The sequence below is a fragment of the Pecten maximus genome, chromosome 13 (genome assembly GCF_902652985.1).
Source record: "Pecten maximus chromosome 13, xPecMax1.1, whole genome shotgun sequence".
Lineage (NCBI taxonomy): Eukaryota > Metazoa > Mollusca > Bivalvia > Pectinida > Pectinidae > Pecten > Pecten maximus.
The window spans coordinates 3,362,291-3,389,050 of record NC_047027.1 but is presented as its reverse complement, the minus strand read 5'-3'; the positions used below and the strand labels follow the sequence as shown (position 1 = coordinate 3,389,050).

General features: G+C 37.6%; 1 protein-coding gene across 1 annotated transcript in view; it reads left to right on the top strand.

The window, feature by feature from the left end:
• Window positions 1–488: 488 nt before the first annotated feature.
• LOC117340856 (fibroblast growth factor receptor 4-like) overlaps window positions 489–26,760 on the top strand; it is a 63,195-nt gene continuing 36,923 nt past the window's right edge. The window contains exon 1 of the mRNA XM_033902627.1: window positions 489–608. Within this exon, the coding sequence (XP_033758518.1) occupies window positions 563–608 (46 nt within the window). The 5' untranslated portion in view covers window positions 489–562. The remainder of the gene's footprint in view (window positions 609–26,760) is intronic.

The following is a 26,760-nucleotide window of genomic DNA, read 5'->3' as shown; positions in this document are numbered from 1 at the left end:
GATTGCTGTTTCAGTTCCAGGTATTCTGTAGAAAGTGAGTAAATAGATTGTCAGTCTTATTAAGTTGCTTAACAATATGTTAAAAATCTAACTTACCCAGATTCAGTAACTTGATGAATACGTCCAAACTTTTAACTAAACAAATTAAGTATCTTGTTCAATATGTCCAAAATTTGAACAACGCAGATTTAAATCGAAACTGCTGTAACAATGAGAAAGCAACACAAAGGCTGCTGCTCAGTAAGACGACTTCAGTTCAACATGGCATGTGTCGACGACTCACCACGGCACGACTTTTATTTTCATAATGGCTGAATCTGTTGATTGATATTCAATTATTCCTGATTCACAACACTGCGCTCTTCTAATCCAATTTTATTGATTTGTGAATTACAACCCGGAAATTTATTATTCCAACACGATATCCAATTTGTATCTTAGACCAACCTTGCAAAGCAGACGAAACGCATGCGCAGTGAATAATAACAAAGTGTTGACTGACTCGTCGCAGCTTCACCAACAAGAGCTTCAGGCCGGAGGATGTAACAAAGCTCGGGACACAATGTTGATACAGTACCTGTTCGTTCTCATTCTGCCGGTTGCTGCAGGTAAGAATTGTTATTTACTTGTGTCATTCTGTTATTTAAGGCATTAGAAGTGTGTGACTCGGTATTGTTCACGTTATTTGTCCTAAAATTAGTGCCTTGTCTCATTGGCTTTGATATCGTAAGCGAGTTGGGGACACAGAATGTCAATAATCGGCCCAGTGTCTATTGAAGCGAAACCAACAGATCGTGTGGAACACAGCATCTCTGCTGGAGTTGTTCACTGCCAGCCTGGAATATGGTTCTACCAGATAAAGCTGTCAAGATGTATGGCCTGCTATATTGACTTTCAAAGTTCCAAGTTCATCATAAAAATAAATAAATAAAAAATAATAAAATAAATCAATAAATAATAATGATAAAACGGTAGCGGATATAGACTTTCGTACTTTGAATTTGTAACTGTTAACATTCAATCCATTCATGACAATTCATCAAGTTATTGTTAAAGTCGGGGGTTATATCTCATAATGAATTGGAGAATATTTATTATTTGCAAGAGTTTGATGTCCTACCAATAAGTACATTCCGTGTTAATTATAAGCTTATACTATAACAGAGTATTTTTATTCTTTCATTAAACTCCCGTGCTAAACACCACCTTCCACCCTTCTATTCTCTGATCATGAATGCGTCCAAAACATAGTATACCATTAAAATCTAGCAAATGTTGCCAAAAAGAAATTCACCAATTTCATTCTGCTATGGAGGGTATTATGGTATTGCTTCATTGCCGATGAATGCTTTTCAAAAAATAAGTTAACTGTTATAGGTTCAGTATATGTGCCAGTGTTGTGTTTACCTTTATGTGACTCTTTTAACGTTTGCCACGTACACGAGGGAGCATACTTATTTATGTTTCCTGTCGTACAGAGGCAGTTATCGTCACCGTCAATATTTTTATGAGTTTTGAAATGTTTCTTGTAATAACATAAACAAAAAAATATTGTGTCTAGGTTTAAAGAAGATACATAAAAAAATACATTTGAAGTGTTTAAAAATATATCATTCAAGCAATTGTTGTCTGAAATGTTATGAGTTTTCATCAATTAAGGCAACAGAACATCACATTCAGCATCAAAGTTAATTATGTAATGCAATTATTGTACAAATACTTCGAAGACACAAATCAAATACTGATCTTTTAAAATTAAATCTTAAATTAGAAAAAAAAATTGGGTTTTTGAATAGACGAGGTTGTTCATTTTGAAACTGATGATAACTGTCTCTATTGCCGCAGTTATCGTCAGACTATTTACAGCATTGAAGAATGTACATAAAACATGGGTCAACTTAGGAGACACGTACTGCAGAACTTCACATATATCACGAACATTACAATGCTTTCTTCAAGATTTGGATATTAATAGCAGAAAGATGAGTCACTAATTAAAATATAACCTTATTAAGTGTCGTAAGAACATCAGAAGATTATTACAATATTCAATCATCAATGTCTGAATGAAAATAAGATCAGAAACTCTCCCATAATTAATATATTATAACTTGACTATATCAATTATTAAAACATTAATGAAATAGATAAAAACTGATGATATTGTTACCCGAGATGTATAATGTATTTACATATATGATCTTACAGTATCGATTTGCTCAGCAAATCATCCTGATATATACATCAATTAAATTTTAAATTGGCTGATTTTAACAAAACTTTGCACACTAAAAGATATTGGCTTATATTCCCCTTTTCATAATATTTCAATTAATTTCCGTTGCCATTACTAGACAGACTAAAAGTAATTTGCATCATGAAATTTTTACGATGCTATTTTGACCTATTGCTTTGGTGTGATGCATTCAAAGGAACATGGTGTTAAAAGAAATTTAATTTTGTTGTAAATTTCAGTTTTGTCCAATTCAACATATATATACCTGTGCACATATATGTGTGTGGTGATCACTTATATAACAACCACCTGTATGCAATGACCACCTGTATATAACAACCACCTGTATATAACAACCATCTGTCTATAACAACCACCTGTATATAACAACCACCTGTCTGTAACATTCAACTGTCTATAACAACCACCTGTCTATAACAACCACCTGTATATAACAACCACCTGTCTGTAACAACCAACTGTCTATAACAACCAACTGTCTATAACAACCATCTGTCTATAACAACCACCTGTCTGTAACAACCAACTGTCTATAACAACCACCTGTCTATAATAACCATCTGTCTATAACAACCACCTGTATATAACAACCGCCTGTCTATAACAACCATCTGTCTATAACAACCACCTGTATATAACAACCACCTGTCTGTAACAACCATCTGTCTATAACAACCACCTGTCTGTAACAACCACCTGTCTGTAACAACCACCTGTCTATAACAACCACCTGTATATAACAACCATCTGTCTATAACAACCACCTGTATATAACAACCATCTGTCTATAACAACCACCTGTCTATAACAACCACCTGTCTGTAACAACTGGCTTGTACCACTTTACTATACATGATGTCACTACATGAAAACCACTTGCACAGCCCGACTAATGACTTCATTTCTTTACTTCAGTTTGTTTTCTTCAGTTGGTATCTCCTTGACTCTATGACCACATATACCGTATTTGACCTAATAAGGGCGCCCCTACCTTTTTTCAAGGAAATAAATATATGACTGAGTGTCAAAATGGTGTTAAAAAGTAATAATTCATGTGAAATATTTTACTACTTATGTGTTCAATTTTCTTCAGCAAATTAAGTAACTGGAACACATGTTTTCGCCACATTTTGTGTATTCCTACAGGCTACATATGACATGTCAGTGCAAAGTTCTCAGCACCCAAAACTAAACACACATACAAATAATAACTTACCATCTTTATTTGAAGATAAAGTAAAGACTTCATTCTTGTTGATAAATAACTTTTGTTCAGAACAGAAAGCTAGTAAAAGACATTGTAAATCAATTATTAGGTCAAAGAAAACGATGTCTGATATGATCTGGGAAATCACCTGTTTCTATAAATAGAACACAAAAGAGTTCCATTTGAACATAAATGGTGGAACACACGTTCTCTGGTCGAAAGATCAGCTGGCATGGTTTACAAGTTTACAGGAGTATTCAAGTGATGTTTAAGCTTAATATATGATAATGAATAGATATCTTCATCTGGAATATTTTTATGACTGAATATTTTACCGTTTCCACAACCTTGGGTATTCTGCTATAAGGTATAGTCTGTTTCATAAAACTTCAGAATAACTAATCTTAATAAGGGCGCCCCCACTGTCATTTACCCGCGCCCTGCGCCCTTATTAGGTCAAATACGGTATTTGTGAAGATATATATGATACCCATCCTTTTGTGAGGATGGTACACAAACATTACAAACAATATAATTTTTGGAAGGATCCCCCCATGGAAGTGATCACTGCATCATAGGTGTAATACTATTAACTTTTAGTATGTAATACTTTTATACTTTATTTTTTTTATTGTAATACAGTGTCTAAATAAGTCATAAATGGCTGGACAACTCTCTTGAGAGGAATATTTTATGATGTATTTTATATATGCTATAAGATGTTTAACACTTTAATGAACATTAACTTGATTGAACTTGTAATATCACACTAGTGTCTCTTCGTGTAGCTAAGTATCACACAACCAGATTACATGGACATTACTCAGTTGTAATTATTTATACTGGTCGATGTGATATAAACTAGTTCAACTATTGATCCTAACCAAGTATGTATATCTATATGAAGACGGACACAATACATATTCAGGTTTAAATACAACAATTTGGAGTGAAAATAATGGGAGACATCCCAACTGTTACTGTCACCTCCAAAATAGGGATGTGATTGTGTTGATGAACAGGCCTTATAACACGTGGTTAAGAGAAAATTATTTAACCTCTTCGGAATGAGACGGGGATCTCAACCTTCGGCTACGATTTTTAAGCTGTCAACCACTTAATGAAAATTTCTTCAACATATTGGTCATTTTAATAAAATCATACCAGACGATAGATTCTGCTGATCTACTTGATGATGAAGCCTCTGGTCCTGTCACTTTGTTTATGTTCAGCATCAATTGTCTCAGATGATGACAGATCTTTCAATGATTAGAAAATAATGGTAGAAAATGCTCTTTTTTTTCTGAAGAAATTGAATTACACTTTGTGGACTATGATTTTATATAGTCTCAATGCATATCAACAATCTAGAACAAAAGGTTTGCCAGTTCTCGACAGAAATGTCCTGGAAATAGTTGTTGAAGTGTAAAGACAAATTGCCGGAAGCTGAAATGTCCTGAAGTTTCAAAGAGTGCGTGAAGTCACATGTCTACATAACAGCCTGTGTTGTTGGTTGTTTGATCATTCTTTATAATAAAAGTTCACTGTTAAAACCATCAACATCATAAAGCTTTCACCACGGTCTGGGAGACTGACATTCCTGTGATGCAATCTCTACAAATCTTCTCCCATGTGACTGTCTATGTCAAATTTTAGAAGATAACTTCAGACGATTTTAATAGCTTGAAACTGTTTGCTGATCATGACCAGTTTGATGTTATAGAAAGTACAGATCTGAGTTGTACCTGTATTGTTAGCTGTCATTAAACGAGGTGTAAGAGGTATTATTTCCTTAGTAGACATGTTTATCTCATTGAGGAAATATCTTCCTTCATGATGGCAGGTTTCTGAATGGAAATAACTGTCATCAGTCTTGATTACAGATGTCGCTTAATTTCACTTACTTACACAAAAGGTCCGACGGGACATTCCTAGATGGTGAGACGAAGCCTAGCGATTGGTGGAGTCATGTTGACAGAAAACCAGTAGCTAACTTATATATAAAGTTCACAAAACCGCATTCACGTGTCCCCATTGTTCAAAAAGGGGAGATAACTCTTTGGAGAATCTCGCTCCTTAATAAACGTTTCCCAAATCATATTTGTGTAAGTGAAATATCTGTTTTGTGTATTCACACTATTTTTAAATGACAGGAACAACTTTCCAGATTGTTCCTATCTTTGGAATATCATGGTTTCTATGAGGTGAGAATATTGGCAAATCTTGAGTTCATTATATTTTCTTGTGTTTAAGATAAAGTGTTCTTAATATCTTTCCTAGAAACAAAATAAAAATGTTAACATGACAACTCACTTTATTCACATTCTCATTCTAGGAAGCATTTTTGGTTAAATGTACAAAATGAAATAAAGTATTCCTTTTCTAGAAGATTTGAACACTTTGCCCGGTGATGATTTAATTGGTTAACACTCTATAGCAATCCTATCAATGTACAACTAATAGTTGATTACTGTATCAGAGCTTCCATCTCTAGGAGCTGTGAAAGTGTAGAACAGAATGTAACTTGATGTGTGAACAGATACAGTACATTGAGGGCCGATACTTGGCACTGATACAGTATCTTCAGAGAAGATATGGAGTCTGTCATACAGATTTATAAGATTATGTTAAGATGATATAGCTGGCAGTGTAATATAATGGCCCATCTCATAGACAATCATTATAACATCTCTGTCAGCCGGTTGGCTCACCCGCGTATCATTGTCTCAACGACAATGTTGGGGTTAACGGTGATTCCATTCAGTCTTCGTGACAACGGTGGGTTAACGGTGATTCCATTCAGTCTTCGTGACAACGGTGGGTTAACGGTGATTCCATTCAGTCTTCGTGACAACGGTGGGTTAACGGTGATTCCATTCAGTCTTCGTGACACTGCCGTGTGTAAAGTTTTCAGTCGGTTGGCTCACCCGCGTATCATTGTCTCAACGCCAATGTTGGGGTTAACGGTGATTCCATTCGTACTGCTGTGTGTAAAGTTTTCCAAATTCACCAATTTCCAAATTCCCTGATTCAAATGATTTGAGCCATAATTTTTCTTCTGAAACCAAATTATTGAATTGAAGTTTATTTATCATGAATCATAATAAAAGTCATTACCTTTTATAATTTGCAACCCATGTTCAATCTCTTTACCATACACATGTACAGATGGATGTATAAATTCTCATGTTTGATGGGTTTGTGTGCTTTAAAACCAAGGTCATGGACACCATTACGTAGTGTTCCCATATTTTTTTTTCTTGCTCAGAAGAACAAACTGTCAAAATTGAATGATACAGGAGATAAGCATGCATGGTTTTATCAATTTTGGTCATGAAATGTTCCTGTAAAATGTCATAGTTATGTTTTTGAGAATGTTATTTATGTTGATCTTTTCTCAATATTCCATATATACAATGTAGTATGATAATAACACTTCTATACAGTTATATACTGAATGTCATAGGAAGACTTAGGTAAACTATAAACTGTCTTGTCAAGTTTCAAAGACAATTTGTTTTACAGTCTATAATGTTAACAGGATTCCCCAGAAAAATTCTAACAAACATTGATCTTTTAAATTTTTTACCCAACAAGCATTGTCAAATACATTATTCATTTGGTCAAATATCACAAAAAAACATTGTCCTGTCCATAGAGATAAAGCATCCACGGAGACAGTACTAGTGTCCATAGAAATGGAATGTCCATGGAAATAGCATCAATGGAGACAGTATACGTACTATATATATAGCTAGTGTCCATAGAAATGGAATGCCCACATGCTAAGACGCCCCCATACCAAATCACCCCCATACCAAGTCACCCCCATACCAAATCACCCCCTATACCAAGTCACCCCCATACTAAGACACTCCCATACTAAAACACTCCCATACCAAATCACCCCCATACTAGAAGACACCCCCATACTAAAACACTCACATACTAAGACACCCCCATACTAAAACACTCCCATACTAAGACACCCACATACTAAGACACCCCCATACTAAGACACTCACATACTAAGACACCCCCATACCAAATCACCCCCATACTAAGACACCCCCATACCAAATCACCCCCATACTAAGACACCACCATACTAAGACGCCCCCATACTAAGACACCCCCATGCCAAATCTCCCCCATACCAAGTCACCCCATACCACATCACCCCCATACTAAGACACCCCCATACTAAGACACCCTCATACTAAGACACTCACATACTAAGACACCCTCATACTAAGACACTGCCATACTAAGACACTCACATACTAATACACTCACATACTAAGACACTGCCATACTAAGACGCCTCCATACAAAGATGCCCCCCATACTAAAACACCTCTTGCCAATAGCAAAACACCCCCATACTAAGACACCCCAATACTTAGACACTCCCATGCTAAGATGCCCCCATACTAAGACAACCCTTTACCAAGTCACCCCCATAGTGGCTGAAGAAACATCCATGCTAAGAAACTCCCAAACTAAGACACCCCCATTCTAAGACACCCCCATATTAAGACGCCCCCAAACTAAAACACCCACAAACTAAAACACCCCCATATTAAGACGCCCCCAAACTAAAACACCCACATACTGAAACACCCCCATATTAAGACGCCCACATACTAAGCCTTTGTTGTCCTATCACATGTACATGTAAAACTAACATTATAAGAAATCCCTCCAGGGTCGTTACTAAGACTCCCTCCTATTACAGACTCCTTCCTATTACTCAGGCGTAGCTTTGAAGACTCGAGAGCTCGACAGATGGGACTAATACTGTGTGTTCTTAACAACGCGGTTAAAAATTTTAAATTTGAAATAATGTTTCCTGTTTGTGATGCCCCAATTTGCCTGCGTTTTGACATAAATTCGTACCTTTGTTTCTCCCGATCACACAAGGACACATTTAATGTGATGATTGATCCAATCATTAAATAATCATTTACATTGGTATTTGTGCGTGACTGCTGCAAACTCCTAAAAACTGTTCTATCACCATATTGAATCAATACAAAAATGTGTCCTCAATGAATTGAGAACAGCAATATGCATGCATACATATATATAGCCTGTTATTTCTGTGAATGAGGACAAATATAACCTTGGCAGGTTATAGCTACATAATGATACAGCCGACTTCTAGCTTTGTACACTTAAATATAAGGGGGATTTCAAGCCCAACCAGTAGCTCTGGTGGACTAGCAAACTGAGGGTCACGGGTTTGATCCCTGATGGAGGCATATTTTTCTCACTTTCTTGTTACATACACAACAAAATGTGTGATAAATTGTCCTGTCTGACCTGTATCCCTATACTAAAACATAGCTATCACCTATATATCACCACAAATGTGTGATAAATTGTCCTGTCTGACCTGTATCTCTATACTAAAACATAGCTATCACCTATATATCACCACAAATGTGTGATAAATTGTCCTGTCTGACCTGTATCTCTATACTAAAACATGGACTATAGCTATCACCTATATATCACGATAAATGTGTGAGAAATTGTCCTGTCTGACCTGTATCTCTATACTAAAACATGGACTATAGCTATCACCTATATATCACCACAAATGTGTGAGAAATTGTCCTGTCTGACCTGTATCCCTATACTAAACACAGACTATAGCTATCACCTATATATCACGATAAATGTGTGAGAAATTGTCCTGTCTGACTTGCATCTCTATACTAAAACATGGACTATATATAGCTATCACCTATATATCACGATAAATGTGTGAGAAATTGTCTTGTCTAACCTGTATCTCTATACTTAAACATGGACTATAGCTATCACCTATATATCACGATAAATGTGTGAGAAATTGTCCTGTCTGACCTGTATCCCTATACTAAAACATAGCTATCACCTACCGTATTTGACCTAATAAGGGCGCAGGGCGCGGGTAATTGACAGTGGGGGCGCCCTTATTAAGATTAGTTATTCTGAAGTTTTATGAAACAGACTATACCTTATAGCAGAATACCCAAGGTTGTGGAAACGGTTAAATATTCAGTCATAAAAATATTCCAGATGAAGATATCTATTCATTATCATATATTAAGCTTAAACATGACTTGAATACTCCTGTAAACTTGTAAACCATGCCAGCTGATCTTTAGACCAGAGAACGTGTGTTCCACCATTTATGTTCAAATGGAACTCTTTTGTGTTATATTTATAGAAACAGGTGATTTCCCAGATCATATTAGACATCGTTTTCTTTGACCTAATAATTAATTTACAATGTCTTTTACTAGCTTTCTGTTCTGAACAAAAGTTATTTATCAACAAGAATGAAGTCTTTACTTTATCTTCAAATAAAGATGGTAAGTTATTATTTACGTGTGTGTTTAGTTTTGGGTGCTCTTTGCACTGACATGTCATCTGTAGCCTGTAGGAATACACAAAATGTGGCGAAAACATGTGTTCCAGTTACTTAATTTGCTGAAGAAAATTGAACACATAAAGTAGCAAAATATTTCACATGAATTATTACTTTTGAACACCATTTTGACACTCAATCAAAGATTTATTTCCTTGAAAAAAGGTAGGGGCGCCCTTATTAGGGCAGGCGCCCTTATTAGGTCAAATACGGTATATATCACCACAAATGTGAGAAATTTTCCTGTCTGACCTGTATCTCTATACTAAACACAGACTATAGCTATCACCTATATATCACCATAAATGTGTGAGAAATTGTCCTGTCTAACCTGTATCTCTATACTTAAAACATGGACTATAGCTATCACCTATATATCACCACAAATGTGTGAGAAATTGTCTTGTCTAACCTGTATCTCTATACTAAAACACAGCAAGGACTTTCACTCACATGTAAGATATCAACACAAATGAGATAAATTTTCTGGGACGATTGGTCTGTAGACGCCATATAGTGGCTCATTACCAAAGCATGTCAATAAAGTTCTCCTTAGTGATTTAAAACAACCATAGCTGGTGTAATCTAGTGTAAGGCAGAGTGTTCTGCCAAATGGCCAGACTGTTTTGTTCCAGAATCATTACTAATTGAGGTAGCTTTTCTGAGTAACATACAGGACAATTACATATAGTCCCGTACAGTGAATGTAACACCCTGAGTAGAAAAGTGTGTATTTTATAGTCTTCGTAATAGTGCGGCAAATCACAATTGATTATTGGTTAAAAATTAATTGCTTGCAAATTGTTGATGATGTAATTGATCTGTCAAGTGCAATGTCACATACCAGAGCCCAGTTGTTGGGACGGTGTATTAGCTTAATCACTTCATTAGTGAAAAACTCATTTCACCTTTACTTCAAAACCTGAGTGTGAATTCCTTAAGATAAGCAGGTAAGATGCAGAGACTGACAAGTGTTGTAGTTTCGTAAACTTTTGTCAAGTTAGTTTTACGAGAAATGATTTTATTATGATTTTAAAATTGTTGTTAAACTGATTAGCCCATAATCACCTTTAACTGGGCCGAGGTATTACAGATTATCTCTCCTTGGGGTATAAATGCATGGTTTTCATTTATTAATGCATGTGATTTATTTACTCAATTAACTTAATTGTAATCACCAAGTACTTTAAAGTCCATAGTATGTTTAACGATATAAAAACTTAATTGTCTGATAATTCTACTCATCTTAAATTTTAATGTTCTCTATTGTTGTCAAATTTTGTTTCTTAAACTCTGATGATTGGAAGACTGTACAAAGCTCGCATCACATTGTATATCACTACACCTCACACTAGAATTAGGGGGCGAGTTCACCATCGGTACAAAGCTCGCATCACATTGTATATCACTACACCTCACACTAGAATTAGGGGGCGAGTTCACCATCGGTACAAAGCTCGCATCACATTGTATATCACTACACCTCACACTAGAATTAGGGGGCGAGTTCACCATCGGTACAAAGCTCGCCTCACATTTTATATCACTACACCTCACACTAGAATTAGGGGGCGAGTTCACCATCGGTACAAAGCTCGCCTCACATTGTATATCACTGTACCTCACACTAGAATTAGGGGGAGAGTTCACCATCGGTACAAAGCTCGCCTCACATTGTATATCACTGTACCTCACACTAGAATTAGGGGGAGAGTTCACTATCGGTACAAAGCTCACCTCACATTGTATATCACTATACCTCACACTAGAATTAGGGGGCGAGTTCACCATCGATACAAAGCTCGCCTGAATTTGTATATCACGGTACCTCACACTAGAATTAGGGGGCGAGTTCACCATCGATACAAAGCTCGCCTGAATTTGTATATCACGGTACCTCACACTAGAATTAGGGGGCGAGTTCACCATCGATACAAAGCTCGCCTGAATTTGTATATCACTACACCTCACACTAGAATTAGGGGGTTAGTTAATTCACCAACTGGAATCTATATTGCAACGATAGCAATATTATAACCATAAAAGATATTGCAATATTTAAAGGTAAATTAAACATAGTATAAATTAGGTTTTGCATTATAGTAAGCATTGCTGAGTTATCATTATTATGAAACATGTTTGAAGTTGAGCCCAGAAAATAATACTTGAGTGACTTGAATAGTTAATACTCTAAGCAACCCTCAAATATAAATGTCAAAACTAACATTAGATTTGACATCAAAAGTCCAAGTCCAAAATGCTTTTCAAAAAACCCAGACGTTTTTCCCAAAATTATTCATTCCAACTCTAGATAGTAATAGTTAACCCAAACAGCAAACCTGTAAACAAATATTAGAACTCTAGTACAATTATAATTTACTGTTTACTGATGCCTTTCAACACTTAGACCATAATCTTAACATTTAAAAACCAACTGCTGACGCAGGGTGACAACATAAGCTTCCCTTCTCTTTTAGAAGGGAGCTTATAAAATTATCTTCAGACACATGTATATATAATAAAAAATTGCCAAACGTTAGTATTTCCCAAGGGCTATATGTACTACATCTCTATCCATACTTTGGCCCTTCAGCAGCAGTGAAGAATTCGAAAAACAAGAAAATAACATCTACATTTTGTATCGCTGAATCCACATTAACTGTATCTGAACGTTTGTACTTTGGTACATTTCTATAAGAGAGGTTCTTGTGTTGTAGGAGACTGAGAAATTCTCCAGGTTTCTATCTTATGACATGTTTGAGATGGAGGTGCTAATCTTATTATGTGATAGCTGTATGTCCCTCTGACATTTACTGTCAAATTAAGGATCCCACAAGTTGGATTTAATGGTGGTTGTACATACGGGCTGGTTTTTATCAACATGCACACAGAAACAGAAGTCATTTTCAGTACAAGTACTTGGACTGGTTCATCCTCAGGAGTGTCAAATGAGAAAAAGTTTCAGATGAAAAGGTTGTTCATGTTCAAATTGTTATTCTTTCTCAAAATTGTTGACAAGATGGAAGATGTTATCAATGTATTCCCATGTAACATTGTATGATGTGATCCGAGTAGGGTCCTCCAGACTGTCAACAGTCTCTGAAACAGCTACAATCATAGATCGACGAGGATCACAAATATTGGTTCATAAATAATTGTAAATGTGTGGAAAGGAATAAAAGGTTTATGAATAATTGTAAATGTGTGGAAAGGAATAAAAGGTTTATGAATAATTGTAAATGTGTGGAGAGGAATAAAAGGTTTATGAATAATTGTAAATGTGTGGAGAAAGGAATAAAGGTTTAATGAATCATTTAAATTGTGTGGAAAGGAATAAAGGTTTATGAATGTGTGGAAATTGGTTAGGTGTGGTGAAGGAAAAAGGTTATGCTAATTGTCCATGTGTGGAAAGGAATAAAAGGTTTATGAATAATTGTAAATGTGTGGAAAGGAATAAAAGGTTTATGAATAATTGTAAATGTGTGGAAAGGAATAAAAGGTTTATGAATAATTGTAAATGTGTGGAAAGGAATAAAGGGTTTATGAATAATTGTAAATGTGTGGAAAGGAATAAAGGGTTTATGAATAATTGTAAATGTGTGGAGAAGAGTTGTTGACCAGCACATTTTACAAGAAGCCACAGAAATTGAGAAATGAAAATGAAATTAGATAATCTGAGCAGGGTCCCCCAGACTGTCAACAGTCACTCATAGATAGTATTAAATCAGGATCACAAAACATTGTAAATGTGTGGGAAGGACTTTGAAGGTTCAGGATAATTGTAAATGTGTGGAGAGAAAATAAAGGTTCATGAATAATTGTAAATGTTGAAGGGGAGTTATAGGTTCATGAATAATTGTAAATGTTGAAGGGGAATTATAGGTTCATGAATAATTGTAAATGTGTGGAGAGAAATTAAAGGTTTATGAATAATTGTAAATGTTGAAGGGGAGTTATAGGTTCATGATCATGAATAATTATAAATGTGTGGAAAGGAGTTTAAATGTTCATGAATAATTTTAAATGTAAATATTGAAGAGAAGTTGTTGACTAGCACATTTTATGAAGCCACAGAAATTGAAATATAAAAAGTAAATTAGAAAATGAAGTGAAATGCTATCCCAAGACATTTTTATGGGAAAAGAGATACTTTAAGGTTCGTCAGTAATGTTTCACAAGAGACATCTTGGAGATTGACAACAAAATGTTTTTGTCTTCTGAGCAGATAAAAATGTTTGTTTTCTACCACTACAGAAGCAATAAAAGATATTTTTTTTGTACTTAAACTTATGTCATTGATTTGAAATTTGTGTTTAAGGAATACAAATTTTACTGAAACTAGAAACTCATATTTGAAAAGACGATGTCAGAACTTGAATGGTATCGCTTAATCTCCCAGGATCCTTGGAGACTCTCAGAGACTCTCAGAGCTTCTAGGCTTAATATACATATCTTTTGTTTCAAAAATATGAGATCGAAATATATATCATATAAAATAAAATACAGGAATGTCAGTCATTTGATTCCACTGGGAGATATTCGTTTTTCGAAAATTTCTTTATCTCTGCCATTTCATTGATTTTGTAGAAATAGTGTTACATAGCCGTGTTTGATACGGAGGAATGGTTAGCATTCTATGTTAGACAACCAATTTTACAACCAACAGATGTGTTATGGATCCTGATAATGACCTTCTTCATTGATGTATTTGGAAATACAAAAATGTATTAATTAGCATTGTCCTTGAACTTTGGTGATAGCATTGCTTGATTATATTGATAGCTTGTAGGGTGATGATACGGTCTGATATTTAATAGCTCATATGGTCCAAAGTGCCTTATGGTATGTTGCAGGAGTGGGTGTCCATTTTCTGTTCATCTGTCAACTTTTAACTTCTTTAGGAATCTATAAGCAACTGAGAACTGATATTTGGCCAGTAGGTACATTAAAGTCTCATAATATAAACAACCGTGATAATGACCTTTTCACAAGGTTCCAGAGGTCAAATATGTATGTTAAAATCTTCAAACATTTTCTCAAGTTCCAGAACACTTAAAGGTATGATTTTTTGCTAGCAGGAAATTTACCTAGGACAAAATAGTATGACATTTCCTTATATAAATGACCTTAAACCAATTATCATGGTCACACGGGCCAAATTGTTAAAAAGGTTTTTTTTTAGGATTTTTTGTTCGCCTGGTCCAAAGGACTAATGTGAGCTTATGCCATACTGTGGCATCCTGCGTCTGCTGTCCGCCGTCCGCCAACAATCGACTTCTTTCTTCATAACCGATGATTGGAATTAAACTTTAATTAAAAATTAAAAATTAAAATTTGACTTGAAGCATCTCTAGGTGGTTGACATTCAAAATTGTACAAATGGTTGGGATTATTCCCAATTACAACAAAACCAATGTACATGTACCCATATAAATGGTTTTGATATATTGACATGCGTCATTCTTGTTTCATATCTCATGAAACCAGATGAGCGATGAAGGCCCTGTGGGCCTCTTGTTTGTTATGTTCTAAAAGACCCTAGGTACTCCCACCAATGACCTTGGCCACCAATGACCTTGGCACAGACTCATTAACCTATTCCCAGGTACCCAGACAACACCCAATTATTCCATAATTTACCTGTACCCAGGTACCCAGAAAACACCCAATTATTCCATAATTTACCTGTACCCAGGTACCAACAGAACACTTCATTATTCCATATTTTAACCCAGGTACCTAGAGAACACATAATCAATCCATAATTTTCCTGTACCCAGGTACCAACAGAACACTTCATTATTCCATAATTTACCTGTACCCAGGTACCAACAGAACACTTCATTATTCCATAATTTACCTGTACCCAGGTACCCAGAGAACACATCATCAATCCATAATTTACCTGTACCCAGGTACCCACAGAACACCTAAACACTTCGAACCATCCATGCATGTCTGTTATATTGATACTGAGTTTATTGGTCGATTCGAGGGATTACAGTGTGGTATTCACCGTCCAGTAGACTAGTTACCTGTATTAATTATGTATAGCCACTGTCTGATGGAGATGGAGAGGTAAGCTTGTAAGTGGACAATATATAGGCAACTAAATATAAATTCCCTGGTGTAATTCGGGGTACTGTTTCTCAATATCTAAGTCGACCTCAGGCGAGTATCTAGGATGTGTGGTTTATCCCTACCCTGCAGTGCAATTTAAGATAAAAAACTGAGATCATGACATCTCTCTTGTGCTGTCCTGGTTGTGTCTTTGAGCAAGATGTTTTATCAAAATATGCTCTAGATATCATAAGTTGACTTCCTGTGTGTTGGTCAATGAGGTAGCCACCAGCTACTAGGAGAGTCTGCTTCACAATGACTCTTGCCAACTGTATCCCTAATATCCAGTCTCACCGACTCTTTAGTAGAGGTAATATCTACAAATGAGCTTGCTACTGATAGGATATTACCTAGGTAGTCTGTACATTTTGTTTTCCAATAACTAGACAACCGTGAGATATAATTATCTATTAATATACGTCATATTAAATATCAGTTCTAAGATTTAATATTTCCATTATTTTGGCAATGATCTGTTAAGCTGTCTGGTTGGAGTATCATATGTTACAAACATAGAGTAGTGGATTACATAACAGCCACAAGTTTACACCACTAGCTGGCTGTCAGAGGAGACACAGCATTTCTGTTTTCCTAAGATAATGTAATATAGCTGAAGTTTGATGTCTGTGTCTTATCGTAGGAGTTGAGGATAATTACATTTGCTGTGTACACTGCTAAATAATACAATTTGAAGTTTGCCACAGTTATGTAGCTGTATATTTTGTATGTAGTACAAATGTATACAACCCAAATTTGGGAAGATGCCCACCATATTTAGACATGATAAATCTTCGCTGTAACATTTGAATTTTTTGTTGTTATTAATTTTCAAAATCCAATTCATCCAGCAGAAACAGAAAAGTATGTGTAACTTTAAGTTTGTTGATTGGAGGTCTATAAATGTTTCGTTTTAGGCTACAAAATTTGAATGTGTGCAATTGCCAGGAACATTCTAAAGGGGTTGGTCAGAATTCTAATATGTTTAAGAGCTCCAGTTACCTCTTTATATGTATCATTTTTACATAATTCTAAAAATTTATGCTTGATTCTGTGATTGTGTTGAAGAGTCAGAAACTGACTATAATTAAACATTAATTAACTGGCCAACTTTGGTGTACATGTACATCATTAGTATAGTCTCTCCGACCACCAATCAACACTCAGACACTGTTGTGGTTTTTGACCAATCATTAGTAGGCTCTCCGACCACCAATCAACACTGACACTGTTGTGGTTTTTGACCAATCATTAGAAGGCTCTCTGACCACCAATCAACACTGAGACTGTTGTGGTTTTTGACCAATTATCAGAAGGCTCAGTGTTGATTGGTGGTCGGAGAGACCACCAATCAACACTGACACTGTTGTGGTTTTTGACCAATCATTAGGAAGCTCTCTCACCACCAATCAACACTGACACTGTTGTGGTTTTTGACCAATCATTAGAAGGCTCTCTGACCACAAATCAACACTGACACTGTTGTGGTTTTTGACCAATCATTAGAAGGCTCTCTGACCACAAATCAACACTGACACTGTTGTGGTTTTTGACCAATCATTAGAAGGCTCTCCAACCACCAATAAACACAGACATTGTTGTGGTTTTTGACCAATCATTGATAGGATCTCACACAATCTGTTTAACCCTTTCACCTCTACTGACCATATTGGACTTCAAATTATGAAAGAATGGCAGAGTCCACTAAAGTTTCTTGGGATTGAAAGGGTAAATAGGGAAAATGTAGAGTATGACAAATTTGAAAGCTGCAAGTAGGAAAACTGCATGCTGAGTTTGAAAGCTGCTGATTGGGAAAGATGCAGAGCCTGAAAAATGTTCAATGGGAAAACATGTGTAGTGTGAAAGCTGCTCAATAGAAAAGCCAAAGATTATGGAAGCTGTTCAAAAGAAAAAAATTGCAGAGTATGAAAATTGTTCAATAGGAAATCTGCAGAGTATGAAATCTGTTCAATAGGAAAACAGCAAGGCAGGAATAATGCAGAGTATGAAAGCATATTCTTTGAAAATATGAAAGCTGCAGTGTATCAACTCTTTCCTTACTTTGTGTTCTTTCCGGATTCCGTACCGGAAGTAGTTATTAGGCTCGCCCCCGGAAGTTTAAACAAAATGGCAGGCTATATGTGCATTTTTGGTGTGTTGTTATTTTCATATAGAAACAGAAAGGTTAGTGTTATCTTTGTACATGATTAAGAAATATTTAACAAAATAATATCTAGATCAGATTTATCACTCTGAAACGTCCTTGACTCTGATATCTAAAATGCAAATGTAGCAAGCCGCCATATTGTTTACATTAAGAATATATTGAGAAAATATCAACTATTACTCTACCGAAAAAACACGTAAAACAAACGAAATAAAAATTATTTAACAACCAAAGTGTTTGTTTCAAAAGCTTTGAACACATTTTATAAATCATTGCATTTGGTAATTGTATTTATCGGTTGATGCTATCAACAAATCAACACTTTAAAACCGTCAACTTAGTCTGTCGACTATAGTCGACAGCGGGGAAGACGGAGCACATTTTTATGTCGACTATAGTCGACAACGGGGAAGAGGGAGCACATTTTTATGTCGACTATAGTCGACAATGGTACTGAAAGAGTTAAAACTGTAGAATAGAAGTGTCAATTATGAAAGCTGCAGTGTATTAAAAAAGTACATTTAAATTTGACTTTTTATGTCATATCATCAGCAAGTATATAATGATAAATGATCTGTTGTTGGAGTACGTTTATACTCGAAGGTGTCAGAGATTTCCACGATGTAAAATCCATCCCTGACGGCTGTCACCACCAATGTGTTGTAAAACATACATCACAATATGTAGAGCTAGTATATCTATACTGCTGTATGAATAATTTAACTTACGGAACAGTTTACTACACATCACCCGTGACTTCAGTTATCATATCAGACTTTGATGGATCAGTATGTAAGTATAACAGAATACTGCTATTGTATATAAATAATGTTGTCTGCACTGTCTATTACCCTATATGGTACCATTGAATTGTCTGATGGGATATAGATTGTAGGAAACTAGGAATTGGCATCATATACCAATGATATTGTATATTCTAGATATCCTAACTATTGGTCTGATCTATAATAATACCAAAGTAATGACTTAGTGAAGCATGGAGCCACAAATAACTGAAGGAAGTGTGGACCACTACGGAACATTCCTACCCCCACAGGACGACAATCACATTACCACCCCTCAGGACCAGTATGTCCCCTACCCCCACAATCACAGTACCACCCCTCAGGACCAGTATGTCCCCTACCCCCACAGGACGACAATCACATTACCACCCCTCAGGACCAGTATGTCCCCTACCCCCATAGGACAACAACCACATTACCACCCCTCAGGACCAGTATGTCCCCTACCCCCATAGGACAACAACCACATTACCACCCCTCAGGACCAGTATGTCCCCTACCCCCACAGGACAACAGTCACATTACCACCCCTCAGGACCAGTATGTCCCCTACCCCCACAATCTCATTACCACCCCTCAGGACCAGTATGTCCCCTACCCCCATAGGACAACAATCACATTACCACCCCTCAGGACCAGTATGTCTCCTACCCCCACAGGACAACAATCACGTCACCATCCCTCAGGACCAGTATGTCCCCTACCCCCACAGGACAACAATCACATTACCACCCCTCAGGACCAGTATGTCTCCTACCCCCACAATCTCATTACCACCCCTCAGGACCAGTATGTCCCCTACCCCCACAGGACGACAATCACATTACCACCCCTCAGGACCAGTATGTCCCCTACCCCCACAGGACGACATTCACATTACCACCCCTCAGGACCAGTATGTCCCCTACCCCCCACAGGACAACAATCACATTACCACCCCTCAGGACCAGTATGTCCCCTACCCCCACAGGACAACAATCACATTACCACCCCTCAGGACCAGTATGTCCCCCTACCCCCACAATCACATTACCACCCCTCAGGACCAGTATGTCTCCTACCCCCACAGGACAACAATCACATTACCACCCCTCAGGACCAGTATGTCCCCTACCCCCACAATCACAGTACCACCCCTCAGGACCAGTATGTCCCCTACCCCCACAGGACGACAATCACATTACCACCCCTCAGGACCAGTATGTCTCCTACCCCCACAGGACAACAGTCACATTACCACCCCCTCAGGACCAGTATGTCCCCTACCCCCACAATCACAGTACCACCCCTCAGGACCAGTATGTCCCCTACCCCCAGAGGACAACAATCACGTCACCACCCCTCAGGACCAGTATGTCCCCTACCCCCACAGGACAACAATCACAGTACCACCCCTCAGGACCAGTATGTCCCCCTACCCCCACAATCTCATTACCACCCCTCAGGACCAGTATGTCCCCTACCCCAACTAGGACAACAATCACGTCACCACCCCTCAGGACCAGTATGTCCCCTACCCCCACAGGACAACAATCACAGTACCACCCCTCAGGACCAGTATGTCCCCTACCCCCACAGGACAACAATCACATTACCACCCCTCAGGACCAGTATGTCCCCTACCCCCACAGGACAACAATCACATTACCACCCCTCAGGACCAGTATGTCCCCTACCCCCACAGGACAACAATCACATTACCACCCCTCAGGACCAGTATGTCCCCTACCCCCACAATCACATTACCACCCCTCAGGACCAGTATGTCCCCTACCCCCACAATCTCATTACCACCCCTCAGGACCAGTATGTCCCCTACCCCCACAGGACGACAATCACATTACCACCCCTCAGGACCAGTATGTCCCCTACCCCCACAGGACGACAATCACATTACCACCCCTCAGGAGTATGTCCCCTACCCCCACAGGACAACAAAATATAAATGCCTGTTGTGGTATGTTCACCTGTACTTTACAAATGTTTAAATATTTATCACACAGTCACCAGCACTCTGACAATATTCCTGTGGTTATTTGTTTTACATGTGAAGGAAGTCATTATGAATAACATTGTATTGCACGATATATTTTATATTGATAGTTAAATTAATGTTTTAGTTTGATCTGCCTGATTAACCAGCCAGGTCACCATGTGATGATCGTGGGTATTTAATTTAAGGGATTTTTTTCCAAATCTGTCTGTCAGTCTGTCCTGTAAACAGGCTGCTGTATCTTAACACCAATAAAAGGACATTATGGGTCCTAGTAGACTGGCTGGTCTGTACAATATTAAAATCACAAATAAAAACAAGACAATTTCTACCGGGGGACTATATAGGTTAGGTCTCTGTCTGTCTGTATGTACATAACACCAAAGTTTGTCAGCACTCTAGTGACTTCATTCCTTGAAGGATTGTGATCAAACTCACACAAATACAAAGGACCAAGGTCAAACTCACACAAATACAAAGGACCAAGGTCAAACTCACACAAATACAAAGGACCAAGGTCAAACTCACACAAATACAAAGGACCAAGGTCAAACTCACACAAATACAAAGGACCAAGGTCAAACTCGCACAAATACAAAGGACCAAGGTCAAACTCGCACAAATACAAAGGACCAAGGTCAAACTCGCACAAATACAAAGGACCAAGGTCAAACTCGCACAAATACAAAGGACCAAGGCTTGGGGTTGTTTGGTCAAGGTCATAATTAATTTTACTATTTTTAGAAATCCTTGTCAGTGCCCTAGCAGGGGCCAATAGGGGACTACTTTAGTGATACACATTAATAATGCTTGTTTAATTTTTATATTTTCTCAGGGGGAAATATTTTCACAACGTAAAGGGACTTGTAGCCAGTCTGAGGGCATATTAACAGTTGTGCATGCCTCATTTAGCTTAGACATTCAGGAATTTAGTCTCCTACCAGTAAAACCGGGGCACTATTGGTTTCCTCTCCATCCATCCGCCTGTCTGTCTTTCTGTTAGTATGTCCTCTCAGTTTTCCAGGGTTTTCTCAGACATACTTCAAGGTATAATGCATTCTCGATAGAGTTTTTTGCACGCCCTTTTTTATGATTAATGAGATATTCAGGATGACCAACAGAAATCATTTAATTTTTGACATTCAATATTTGATATTGAATTTTTTTCTTCTCCATGAGAATTATGGTGGATTGTTTTTAGCTCACCATCATCAAAATTCTACTTCTTCAGAAGTGCTAGACTGATATTTCTCAACCTTGGTGTGTAGGTTACCCTTGCTCCCGGGGCTGCGGTGGCCGAATGGTTAAGGTGTCCTGACACTTTATCACTAGCCCTCCACCTCTCGGTTGCTAGTTTGAAACCTGCTTGAGGTAGTTACCTGTTCTGACCATAGGTATGTGGTTCTTGTCTTTCCTCCACCTCCAGAACCAGGCATGTCCTTAAATGACCCAGGCTGTTATATAATTAATAAGAAATTAAACAAAATAAACAAAAAACAAAACAAAAACCTTGCTCCCTAATTGTGCCCATTTAATTTTGAGTTTGATTTGAAAACAAAATGGCCAACAGTTGGATTTTATTTGTAGCTATATATATAGGTTTCCATTAGAGTTAAGAACAGAAGAGAAAAGATCAATGCATATAACCATAAAGTTCAATTCAATGGCGGCTGCCAAGATCCCTTTGGGATCTCTGGTTTCTAGAAATACAGTATAACCCAGATGCCATCTGTTTTTCAGAACTGTTGTGTGGCCTCAGGACCCTACAGTAGATGAACATGAATATAATGATGAGTTGTGAGGCCGTCGTCTGGCACATATTAGTATTATAACAGGATTAAGCTGCATTACATCTAACCCCTACTTTTAATTTTATCTCGTTGATTGATAGTGTTTTATCTATAATGAAACATCATACAAATTCTATCAAACATGATTTGCCAAACGTAGCATTGTTGGTTCAGTGGGAATAACGGCTTTTGAATGGGTGTCAACTGTATCTGCAGAATTGATGTGATAAGCTGGCGATGGTTCAGAACATCTTTGTGTAAATTTCTCTTCATCATTTCTAGATCTATTCAACTTTAATGAAAGTGTGTGTAGTCTGTATCATATAACCGATTGGTGATGTAACAAGGCTCCGCTGGTGACGTAACAAAGACTGTTGATCTTTTCTCGTTGATATGATCGATACTTTAACTTGATAATACTGACATTTCTTTGTTATTTGTATAAAAAAAACATAAAATAGTTTTAAGGTGAAAACAGAATTTAATGTGATAATAGTGGTTTGTTATCACTGTGTCATTTACACTGCCGTGAACGCTACAGCTCTTCTTTATTGTTATCTGTGGATAATGTTAATACAGATTTATTTCCAACATGGCCATCAAGTTTAAAAGAGATAATGTCTTTTCTGCTATGACAAGTTTAGCTCAGAGTTCTGTATTGTTTGAAAGTCCCCAGGGTTAATACCAGTGTGTACATTGCTGGCAGATTACTCAAACTCCTTTTCCAATCATATTATAGTGAAAAAAGGTGTAGTGTGTTCCATGACTAGCATAATAAAAATTTGATTTAATTTAAAATAAAATATTCATTATAGTATGTTGATTTTAAAACATTGATGTGAAATTGAATCCAAAATTTTGATTTATGAGTGGCCAAATAATGGTATTACATTTAGGTTCCTGGTCGTCCTCGTTATAGATGCGAGGTTCCTGGTCGTCGTTATAGATGTGAGGTTCCTGGTCGTCCTCGTTATAGATGTGAGGTTCCTGGTCGACCTCGTTATAGATGTGAGGTTCCTGGTCGTCCTCGTTATAGATGTGAGGTTCCTGGTCGTCCTCGTTATAGATGTGAGGTTCCTGGTCGTCCTCGTTATAGATGTGAGGTTCCTAGTCGTCCTCGTTATTGATGTGAAGTTCCTAGTCGTCCTCGTTATAGATGCGAGGTTCCTGATCGACCGGGTGATAGATGTGAGGTTCCTTGTGGTCCTCGTTATAGATGTGAGGTTCCTTGTCGTCCTCGTTATAGATGTGAGGTTCCTTGTCGTCCTCGTTATAGATGCGAGGTTCCTGGTCAACCTCGTTATAGATGTGAGGTTCCTGGTCGTCCTCGTTATAGATGTGAGGTTCCTGGTCGTCCTCGTTATAGATGTGAGGTTCCTTGTCGTCCTCGTTATAGATGTGAGGTTCCTGGTCGACCTCCTTATAAATGCGAGGTTCCTGGTCATCCTCGTTATAGATGTGAGGTTCCTGGTCGACCTTGTTATAGATGTGAGGTTCCTGGTCGACCTCGTTATAGATGCGAGGTTCCTGGTCGTCCTTGTTATAGATGCGAGGTTCCTGGTCGTCCTCGTTATAGATGTGAGGTTCCTGGTCGTCCTCGTTATAGATGTGAGGTTCCTGGTCGACCTCATTATAGATGCGAGGTTCCTGGTCGTCCTCGTTATAGATGTGAGGTTCCTGGTCGTCCTCGTTATAGATGCGAGGTTCCTGGTCGACCTCGTTATAGATGTGAGGTTCCTGGTCGACCTCGTTATAGATGTGAGGTTCCTGGTCGTCCTCGTTATAGATGTGAGGTTCTTGGTCGTCCTCGTTATAGATGTGAGGTTCCTGGTCGTCCTTGTTATAGATGTGAGGTTCCTGGTCGTCCTTGTTATAGATGTGAGGTTCCTGGTCGTCCTTGTTATAGATGTGAGGTTCCTGGTCGTCCTTGTTATAGATGTGAGGTTCCTGGTCGTCCTTGTTATAGAAGTGAGGTTCCTGGTCGACCGCATTATAGATGCGAGGTCCCCAGCCTCCTTATAACCTTGGACACAGTGCCCCTGTAGCATCATTATAAACTACCCTAGCTGACTGAGAGACTTTAAGATTTATTATTTATGACGTCTAAAGACAACGGCCATTAATGTTTCCCTGGAGAAATGTTCTCTATAGTCATCTCCTGTACCCACAGATTTCTCACCCTTATCCCAGAATTAAACAATATATTCCCAGAAAAACTCATTTTTTTCACAGATGTATTACATGTACATGGAATTACAATACAGAGCCTAATATTTGTATGTCCCGTCTGCTGAACTGGATCTGCCCCAGTTCCGTGAGGGAGAAATCAATTTCAGTATCTGTATGCAGAGAAACCATTGTGTATGGGGATGTTCTATTAGGTGTGAGGAACACGGTGATTACATAGAAATTGTAAATAGACATTTAAATAATGATAACAAAAACTAGGTTTGTTTGCATGATAAAATCTCATGACTATTGATGTCAGATAGCAGAAATGTTGTTTCAGTGTGATTGGAAGCAGTGTATTGCATGGTGTACTCAGACTGGATCTTTAACTGTTATTTGGTAAATAGAAATTCCCTATAGTCTGAACTAGTAAGATGAACCACCGGTACCCACTCCCCTCAAAGGTAATAACCCAGGTTTTATTAACCTTTTAACAATTCTCTCAGGCTACTATAATTTACATCTGGAGTTGCCAACATGTATAAAATCTGTAGTAGAGAAGTGTCTCTCTCACCTTGTATAAAATCTGTAGTAGAGAAGTGTCTCTATCACCTTGTATAAAATCTGTAGTAGAGAAGTGTCTCTCTCACCTTGTATAAAATCTGTAGTAGAGAAGTGTCTCTCTCACCTTGTATAAAATCTGTAGTAGAGAAGCGTCTCTCTCACCTTGTATAAAATCTGTAGTAGAGAAGCTTCTCTCTCACCTTGTATAAAATCTGTAGTAGAGAAGCGTCTCTCTCACCTTGTATAAAATCTGTAGTAGAGAAGCGTCTCTCTCACCTTGTATAAAATCTGTAGTAGAGAAGCGTCTCTCTCACCTTGTATAAAATCTGTAGTAGAGAAGTGTCTCTCTCACCTTGTATAAAATCTGTAGTAGAGAAGTGTCTCTCTCACCTTGTATAAAATCTGTAGTAGAGAAGTGTCTCTCTCACCTTGTATAAAATCTGTAGTAGAGAAGTGTCTCTCTCACCTTGTATAAAATCTGTAGTAGAGAAGTGTCTCTCTCACCTTGTATAAAATCTGTAGTAGAGAAGTGTCTCTCTCACCTTGTATAAAATCTGTAGTAGAGAAGTGTCTCTCTCACCTTGTATAAAATCTGTAGTAGAGAAGTGTCTCTCTCACCTTGTATAAAATCTGTAGTAGAGAAGTGTCTCTCTCACCTTGTATAAAATCTGTAGTAGAGAAGTGTCTCTCTCACCTTGTATAAAATCTGTAGTAGAGAAGTGTCTCTCTCACCTTGTATAAAATCTGTAGTAGAGAAGTGTCTCTCTACCTTGTATAAAATCTGTAGTAGAGAAGTGTCCTCTCACCTTGTATAAAATCTGTAGTAGAGAAGTGTCTCTCTCACCTTGTATAAAATCTGTAGTAGAGAAGTGTCTCTCTCACCTTGTATAAAATCTGTAGTAGAGAAGTGTCTCTCTCACCTTGTATAAAATCTGTAGTAGAGAAGTGTCTCTCTCACCTTGTATAAAATCTGTAGTAGAGAAGTGTCTCTCTCACCTTGTATAAAATCTGTAGTAGAGAAGTGTCTCTCTCACCATGTATAAAATCTGTAGTAGAGAAGTGTCTCTCTCACCTTGTATAAAATCTGTAGTAGAGAAGTGTCTCTCTCACCTTGTATAAAATCTGTAGTAGAGAAGTGTCTCTCTCACCTTGTATAAAATCTGTAGTAGAGAAGTGCCTCTCTCACCTTGTATAAAATCTGTAGTAGAGAAGTGTCTCTCTCACCTTGTATAAAATCTGTAGTAGAGAAGTGTCTCTCTCACCTTGTAT